This window comes from Ceratotherium simum, chromosome 20 (assembly GCF_057802395.1).
Source record: "Ceratotherium simum simum isolate JZ-2026a chromosome 20, ASM5780239v1, whole genome shotgun sequence".
Taxonomy (NCBI): domain Eukaryota; kingdom Metazoa; phylum Chordata; class Mammalia; order Perissodactyla; family Rhinocerotidae; genus Ceratotherium; species Ceratotherium simum.
The window spans coordinates 4,322,292-4,332,020 of record NC_141919.1 but is presented as its reverse complement, the minus strand read 5'-3'; the positions used below and the strand labels follow the sequence as shown (position 1 = coordinate 4,332,020).

The window sequence follows — 9,729 nt, the reverse complement described above, 5'->3', positions numbered from 1 at the left end:
GAACAGATGAAACAAGTGTGGTAAAATCTTAACAAATGTTGACTCTAGATGATGGGTATGTGCAGGTTCATTATACAATTTTATTTGTTTTTGTGAGTGTTTAAACATTTTCATAATAAAAACAGGAAGAAAAGATGTCAGGACTATATGGTTTTGTAGCTGAGTTCTAGCTAAATTTTAAAGAGTAAATACTTCTAATACTATTTAAATAGTTTTGGCCTCAAAAAAAGATGAAAACTCTTCAATTTATTTTATGAAGGCAGCATAACTTTTAAAACTTTTTTTGAAGTATAACATGCATGAAGAAAAGTTTACAGTAGTAAGTGTATAGCTGGAGGAATTTTGCAGACTGAACACACTTGAGCACACATTAAAAATCAGAATATTATGAGCACTCCAGAAATCTCCCTCATGCCCATTTCTAGACAGTATCTCCTGCTGAAGATATCCACTATGCTGAAGTCAAAATCTGATTTGAAAAAATAGTGCAAAAATGGAAACTATAGAATAATTTGACTTAGAGGCAAATTTTCTGAATAAAATATTAGGAAATAGAATCCAGAAATATATTTTAATATCTACACAATCATGCATATATATTATTAATAATTTAATTGCTCATTATTTCTTGAACTCCCTCTGGGTTCTTGCTAAAAGTACATACTTTACTGCAATTTTTTCAGTAAGGGATTGTGGGTAGTAAACAATTTTGGCTCTTATATGTTTTAAAATGTATTTATTTTACTCAATTCTTTAAAGAGAATTTGGCTGGTTAGAGAATTCCAGATTGACAGTTGTTTTCCCTCAGCATTTTGAGTACATGACACCATCACCTTCTGACATCTATTGTTAATGAAAGTTCCACTGTCGATTTGTCATTTCTTTGCATGTAATCCATATTCTCTCTTTTGTAGATTAATTTTACTTTCTTGCTCAATCCTCCGCAGTTTTGCTTCTAGATATAGATTTATTTTTACTTTCTTGCTAATCACTCAGTGAGATTTTTCAATTCAGGGTTTTATGTGTTTCCTTAATTCTGGAAAATTATCAATCATTTTATTTTATTTTCAAAAATCATCTCTTTTCCATTCTCCTTATTGTTTTCTGCAACTTCCATTGGATATATTTCTGAACTTTTTATTCTACTCTCCATTACCCTTAACTTTTTTCATAATTTCCTCCTTTATCTTACTGTGCTATGATCTAGAAGCTTCTCTCTCAGCTCTGTCTTCCAACTCAATCCTTTCTCTTCAGATATATCCAATATACCATTGAGGTAATTTATTGAGGATTATTATTATTTTATTTTCAATGGCTATATTTTTCACGTGCAAGATTTCCAGTTTGTTCTTTTCCAAATCTTCCTATTCTTGTTCCAAAGATGCCACTTCCTTCATCATGTCTTTGAGCAGCTAACATATTGATCTCTACATCCTCAGATGTTAATGCTTCCATTTGCTGAATTTACCAACTATTTTTATGATAATGGACTTCTTTATGTGCTTAAATTTTTTTTTAGAGCTATTCTTGCTTGAGAGTTCTCCTTCATATGCACCCTTTCTTTTCACATGACCTATATTTGCCTCAGTCTTGGTCCAGATGGATTTCACAAGTCCAAACCAGGTCTTATATTAGCAGATCAATTTGGATCTTTTACTGCATGTTAATGATTTAATTTTGGACCTTACATGCATATTGTGCAGATTCAGTTCCTATGTTCCATGGTGCTTCTGCTGCTTTATTTTTCATGCGTAAATTTAATGCTCTCAAAAGCAAAATCTACATCCCAGATATTTTAATAAACTACCTATTCCATTTAAGAAGAAGTTAGATTTTTTGGATAATCAACTTGAGGATAAATGACCAAAGACCTATGAACTAGAGGGGGGAAAATAACATCAGGCATCTCCTGGCTCTCTACAAATCTCTTCTCACTGTTGTATTTTATGTCTATAGATGAATCTGAAATAGTGTGCTTCCACTTCACAATCCCCTTATAATATCTCCATTCCAGATCCCGTAGATCCAAGAATTGTTTTTCTGAAAAGAATCATATTTTCAAGAATCACGTCGTGGTGTTATTTAATCTTCAGTTATTCAGAAATGCTTCATGGACAGAATAAACCCTTGATGAACTTGCGTCTCCTTCTCCCTCTGGTATAAAGCTGTTTTTGAAGCTTTATAAACTAAGGAAGAACCTATGGTGTTCATCTCATCTCAAGCCCTCCTCCAAATAGGAAATCGGGTGGGGCTGGCTAACTGGGTTGGAGTGGACACTGCAGGGCCATAGCAGGTAGAGGGAGTGTCTCATTTGGTCCTTGGATACTAATAATGGGCAAATGGAGAGAACCATGGAGCACTGAGGTCAACAGGGAAAAGAAAAGGATCCTAATGAGTAGTTAAAACAAGGGGGAAGATTCATCAGAAGTGCACAGACTGCTAGTGTCATTTCTTCCAAGATGGTGGCGTAAGCCCTGAGTATAAAAGGGCAGTGGCTTAGCTAGAATTTGGCTTCTTTCCCTACTGTTTCAGGACCTACCAGCTTAGACTGTCATTAGTAGTTGCAATCCCTCCGAGGAGCCAATGAACCATGGAAAATCAAGCCAGGATATGCTGTATATTTCCCTACTCAGCAGCCATTTCCCTTTCCCTTCCCTTCAATTTCTTTCAAGACTAAATAAATTGTAAATTTCAAAAAAAAAAAAAAAAAAAGATGGCCGGCCCTGTGGCCTAGTGGTAGGGTTTGGCATGCTCCACTTCGGCCGCCCAGGTTCAGTTCCCACGCATGGACCTACACCACTTGTCGGCAGCCATGCTGTGGTGGCGTCCCTCGTCCAAAATGGAGGAAGATTGGCACAGATGTTAGCTGAGGATGAATCTTCCTCAAGCAAAAAGAGGAAGATTGGCAACAGATGTTAGCTCAGGGCCAGTCTTCCTCACCAAAAAAAAAAAAAAAAAAAGCAAGGCCCAAGACAGGGGCTTGAGCGTTAAACCAGAGGCCAAAGAGCCAAGATGAATGTAAGGAGTGCAAGTAGAATAACAGATAGAGCAGAGAAGCAGGAGAGCAGGAGGCTGGCCTATTTCTCATGAGCGACTTCACCATCCTCCTTGTGTGGTGATATTTGAGCAGCTCACCTATGGCCCAGATACTGCCCCTGCCCCAGTCAGGCCTCCATCCCTGGGAAGGGTCTGGATTTCCCTGGGTCTGCCCAGTAGAAAGTCTTTATATATATTCTGTACGTGCCTGAAATAGGGGATGGGCCAGGGACTGTTCCCTGAGTTCATATCAGGCCGTTGTGTTAAACAGCCTATCCCTAGGGTTGCTGCCAAGATTCAGGGAGTCTGACAAGATCTTGGCAGACCTGGCATAGCAAGAACTGGTGATAGAAGGAAGGAAAGGGATATTTGGCAAGAGAAGGCCAAGGAGTTGATGTCTGGTTACTAAAGAGCTGTATCTTGTGATCTGTGGCAGCACTATCGGTTGGCCTACTCTGTACCCATTACAATCCTCTTCTGCCTTCCTCTACCATAGAGGGTGGAAAGCTAAGATCTCTAGTCACCAGCCTTCCTTACAGTAAGGGGTGGTTATTGGACACAATTCTGGTCAACAAGATGTAGGGAGAAGTCACCTGAGGAGGTGTGTTCTGAGGAATCTTTGCTTCCCTATTAAAGAGGACAGAACTGGCCAATGTGACCCTTTGTCCTGCCCCCTTTTCCTGCCTGGAATGTGGCCATAGTACCTGGAGGTGAAGGAAACAACTTTTGTGCATGAAGACAAAGGCCACATACAAAAAGGTGGTGGAGCCTGGGTCCTCGATGACATCAAAAAGCACTGCTCTAGCCCTTGTCTGCCTACCTCCAGACTTCTAATTATATGAGAAAAATAACCCTTATTTGGTTTTTCTGTTATTTTTGGTCAAACACATTCCTAACCACATGGTCCTACAGGATTTTACCTAAGCAAGAGAAGCTTATATGACAGGAGAAGAACAAAATGGCAGAACCCACTCCCTTTTCCTTCCGCAGTGCTTGGTGCTAGCAAGGATATGTTCTCTAATACTCTTTGGTATATCAGGAGTCCTAAAGTTCCTCTGGACTGAGAATACTTTAGGGACCCACTAGCATTACTATAAATGATAGTCATACTGGGCAATATATGACAGTAAAAGATGAAATGTTGCAATACCAATTAAACCTAAGGAATTACTGGATATTCCTCATATGGGTGCCTACCTGGTTTTATGCTTATTCCTTGAATAGACGGGACATGTCCCAGAAATTCTACCTCCAGGATCTTATGAAATGAGGTCATGGAGGCAGAGAAGAGACTTCAACACAGAGTCTGGGAGGGCATGTGAGAGGGGGTTGGGCAGACAGTAGGCAATCCATGCATTAAGACGAAAGGAAAATTTGGGCCTTGTGGTTGGGCAAAGCCATAAATGTTCAAGACCCATCAAACATCCAAAGCCTTCAGCACTTCTTCAAAAGCCACACACAAAATCCACATACCACTGGCTTTTTGCCAGTTCTTCGTGTTGATTCTCGACACTTTCTATGCTTTTTCCTCCCTGGTCTCAGACTTTACCTGTGTACATTTGTGGATTATCTAGGCCATTCCTACAATTGCCCTAATTTCTACTCCCTGGGCTGCAAAACACGTCAAGAGTCTATCAAAGGAATTTGAAACCTGCATTAGGCTTTGTCAAGACATCCATGTAGGGAGTTACAGCAAAGATTCTTCCAGCATCTTGAACCAAATATGATCACAGTAATCAATCTATTCCTTTAAATTTGGTCCTTCTGTCTCTCCCACAACTTTTGTGTGTGTGTGTGTGTGAGGAAGATTGGCCCTGAGCTAACATCTGTGCCAGTCTTCCTCTATTTTGTATGTGGGACGCAGCCACAGCATGGCTTGATGAGCAGTGTGTATGTCCATGCCCGGGATCCGAACCTGTGAACCCTGGGCTGCTGAAGTGGAGCACGCGAACTTAACCACTGCACCATGGGGCCGACTTCCTCTACCACTACTTTTAATATAAAAATGTTGGTGTCAAAATATTTGCTGTGCAAATGGTCTTGAGTCAAAAACCTACTTCAGAGGGGCTCAAATATTTTATAGCATTGTTTTAATCTACTTTTTTTTTTTTTTTGCTTGAGGAAGATTCACCCTAACGGATGAGCTAACATCTGTGCCAATCTTTCCTTTATTTTTTGCATGTGGGTCACTGCCACAGCATGGCTGTCGACTGGTGTAGGTCTGTGCCCAGGATCCGAACCCATGACCCGGGCTGCCAAAGTGGAGAGAGTGCAAACTTAATCACTACTCCCTGTGGGCCGGCCTCCAAACTTTTTTTTTTTTTTTTGGTAAAGAATATTGTCCCTGAGCTAACATCTGTGCCCATCTTCCTCTATTTTGTATGTAGGACGCCTGCCACAGCATAGCTTGATGAATGGTGTGTAGGTCCGCACCCAGGATCGGAACCCACAAACCCAGGGCCACTGAAGTGGACCGCATGAACCCAACCACTATGCTACCTAGCTGGCCCCCTAATCTATTTTTTTATAGCTACAGAGAATGACCAAATATTACTTCCTTCAAAATACAAAAGGAAAATTGAGATTTTAAGAATAAGACACTCCCTTCTCATTAGCATCATTTATATATTTTTGACTTTCTCTGTATGGTCTTTGGCCTTTTATGTGTATCTCCCTATTAAAGAATCAGAAATGAAGGGAATTTCCTCCTGTCATTTGTAGAGATGTAACAATAAGGAAAGGGTACAGGTCATGAAAAAAAATCTAAAAAACCCCTCAATTGAAGTAAAGCCAAGACACGTAAGAAAGATAAGCCATTATTCAGTAAATACTTGACTAACTTCATGAAATGAGAACAAAATAGTTACTAGTGCTTGAGAGTCCAAGTTTAACTGGCTCATTTTATAAAGGTAAGTTTAAGTGCCATGTCTAAATAATATACCTTTTCAGGAATGGATCTGAGATGAGACCCTGGAATGTTTGGTTCTCTGTTCTCTAGTTCTCAAGGCACTGTAGTCAGAAAGCGCTTCAGCCACGAATCCCAGAACTGCAAGATTCCCCTTGGTCAATATTTGACTATTTTGGCTCTAGAAATCTAGGTAAATTTTGCAGTAAGATTTCCACATATTTTTTCCCACATGGCCTCATCTGTGTAGATTACCTGAATCAGCTAATAAGTATTTAGAAACTCTATCTTCAAAGATAAACTTTTCTGGCGTGACTTGGGAAATGCCCAACCTGCATACTATCTTGCTGCTCTGACTCTTCTTCCGTATGGTGAGCAGCGAGGCGCTGGAGTGATGGATGAGAATCTCATGAGGAAAAGCGTGCGCGGGAGGAGGGATCCCACCGCGGGAGAGCCTGAGCTGGGGTCCGGTGAGCCGCTCCAGCGGGGAGAGGGAGCTGGTCAGCAGGCTGCGGTGCAGGAGCTCAATCAGAGACTCACGCTGCTCGTCTTCTCTTCTAACCGCCTCGCAGAGGCGAGCAGGTTGGGGGGCTTCTCCTCTCACGTCAGTTCCGCTGGGGAATGACATGGCATTCAGGTTTTGACTAAGTATTTTCTGTGCTTCCCTAGGTGAAATACCGTGAATTTTTAGGAGATTTGATTTCTTGCTCTCCTTATTAAAATTCTTTAGAAGTGCATACAATTCTGGCAGCTGTGGGAAAAAAAGTGGGAAGTCATGAGATTGATGAAAATGTAATCATCTGGCAGATGCACAAACCCTAGAACAAATAGGATAATGAATAACCTTGAAAACAGAAGCATCTAATTTTGGCAGATATCTTTGCCTAACTAAACCCAGTCAATAGTGGCAATGTGAAACAGAGAGCAGAGGGTCAAATCTCAGATTCCTTCCCAAAAAGAGATATTATTTAGACACATCACTTAAACCTTCCGTTATAAAGTGAGCCCTTTAGACTCACTCTGAAGTCTTTAAGATCTTTCCAACTCTAAAATTCTGTGAGTGACCATGGAGAGAGAGCTGTGGGGGGTTGGGACCTTTGTTTTGAGTAAGGCTACATTTCTTTTAAGGAAGAAAGGGAGCCAGACAATCTAGATATCAAAGCTTCATCCTAGTGTCCAAAGGGTTCGGAATGTTCAGGAATGCAGTGCAAAAGAAGCTGCAATTATAGTCCTTATTCACTGGAATATTTTACCAATGCAAATAGTTACATTTGTGAAGCGATTGGGAATAGCTGTTGGCAGAAAAGATAACAAACGTTTCTGAGTACCCTTCTCTATCTAAAGTCCTGTACTGAAGGAATAAAATTTTATTTTCTAGAGCATCCTGCCTACTAATCCCATTATTGCTAAGAGGCTTCTTCGGCCATTAAATTGGATGGAAAAAGGGGCCAAAGTGAGAGCCCAAACTTGGGTCTCTTAGCCCAGTGCAGATTCCCTTCAATCCTAGGCGGTTCTACTGCAAGATCAACAAATAGGAAGTGGGCTAATGTTGGCGAATGGCTTGTTCACACATATTACGGTTATCAGGAAAACAGTTTAGCACTCGTGCTCACCTGCCCGTGGGAGAACTGCATTTTGCTGTGACAAAAGAGTAAGGCACTGAAGCAAACTGTTTGTGTTCCTTCTGGGCCCCCGGGTATATCACCAGGTATTCAATAGTTTGAATTTTTACAATTCTCGAATGTAAAGTTTCCTGTGTACAGTATTACAGAATTATAAGTCCATACCGAACATCTGGGAGACTCTGCCGCCATACTATCTTTAGTTGGCTCAGTGTCTCTCTTGAGGAGCGTTGTGCTGTGATTTTATTCTCTAATTCCTAAAAAAGCAATATAAGAGAGATGAAATGAAAGATCACAAATCAGATAAAATACAAAGGGAGGAGTAAAACTTTCAAATCTTCAGAACTTTGTAAGTGGGACACTTTTTAAATTCTATACCACTTTTATTTTTGTTTTCTCTTTACTCTAGGTCTGCCCAATTAATCATGTTTCAACCAAATATTTTCTCTGAAACACCTCAAATTCTTACTTGACATGTATGTTCAGGCATTTAATACTAGTTCAAAGAATCCTATATGGATTGTTTAATTTTTTTGTCTTACCTATTTTGATCAACTTTTGGTTGATCTAAAGACAAACCCACCTGCTTCCTTACCCAGGAAAAGTAATTTTTATTCAGAAGAAAAAGGCTAATAATAACAACAGCAACAATTAATGTTTTGAAATAATTTGCTTTGGGCCAGATACATGCATAGGCATTTTACAGATGGAATTTTGTTTAATCCATTTGTGAGAGATTAAAATCTTTATAATTGGCCACCAAATCTTTATAATTGGTCCCATCAGTAAGTGGCAGTTAAGTCTGCTTCCACATTTGACTCTAGGCTGGCCTTATTCTTGCCTTTGATTGACAGCATGAAGCGTACGGGACGTTGTGTGAATGCCAGAGCCTAGGCATTAAGCAGCTTTGCAGCTTAACTTCACACTCTTGGAAACCTGAGCCACCATGTAAAGAGGTCCAGCTGCCCTTCTGGAGAGACCATGTGGACTCGAGAGCCAGCACCAACCACAAGATATGTAAATGAGGCCATCTTGGATCACCTCACCCCATTCGACCCTCCAGATGACTACAGCTGCATAAGGACTCCAGATGATCCCAAATGGAGAAGAACCGCCCAGATGAGCCAGCCAACTCCAAAATTATGGCAAATAATGAATTATGGTTGTTTCCAGAAAGTAAGTTTTGAGTGGACTGTTATATGGCAATAAATAACAGGTAAACCCTACAATACTTCACATTCTTGGTGTAATTTATTCCAGTGAAATCTTTGTTGGTAGGTAGGGGAATGTACGAGGGAAAATATCTTCTTGGGCACCACCATATCCTGACTGGCACTGCCGTAACTGGGCTGAGTGTCAGAGATGAACCAAAAACATTCATTTGAATTTTGAGATGAAGCAAAAACAATTAGGTTCTTTCTCCTTCTCAAGCAAAGTAGAAAAATCTAGAATGAATATATATATTTGTATATACATATATTTGAATATATAGTCATTCTGGGCTATCTATCTTACTATTTATTTTAAGATACATAATATATCCAAATATATTATTGTCACTACCCAAATATATTATTGTCACTACTGAGTCCACCATATCAATATATAGGAGAAAAAAAACAACTGAATGCAGCACGTCCACCCCCTTTCCTACATTTGGGCAGTGACTTTGCAGACATGTCTATCCTCAACCAGTTAAAATAAGACTTGATTGTGCTTTCCTTCAATAGTTCCTGCAAAGTAAAATATTCCTAAACTGTTTCATCTAAAACCTCAGTGTCTACTGGTCAGCCATGACTGTGTCTTCCAGTGGTGTCGTCTACCACTGGAGGGCTGCCTTCTCCCGTTACCAATAGACAAGAAATTTCTCTCTCCTCTCCTCGCCTTAGAAAAAGGCTAGATGTAACCTCCCACCACACACACACGCTGAACTTTAGTCAGTGGTGCCGACCCAGATAAGTGAGTCCCAACTTCAGCAGCCCATCTTGCAACTCTATATACATATATTCAAAGCAATATCTAAGAAATTTGTACTCATTTCCTTACAATGAGATTGACAGTAGGGAGTGGGGCTCAAGAAGTATAGATTCTTGCTGATTCTCTTTGCTGAACTACTACTGAGGACATCTCTCTCATTGAAGGGTCAGGATTCTGAACGCTAAAACA

General features: G+C 40.2%; 1 protein-coding gene across 1 annotated transcript; it reads right to left on the bottom strand.

The window, feature by feature from the left end:
* Positions 1–618: 618 nt before the first annotated feature.
* Positions 619–6,734, bottom strand: C20H9orf153 (chromosome 20 C9orf153 homolog; the record flags this gene model as incomplete). Its single annotated transcript, XM_087444845.1, has 2 exons — positions 619–2,040; positions 6,197–6,734. Coding segments are annotated over 2 exons (762 nt in total), but the record flags the coding sequence as incomplete, so codon positions are not given.
* Between the last annotated feature and the right edge of the window lie 2,995 nt (positions 6,735–9,729).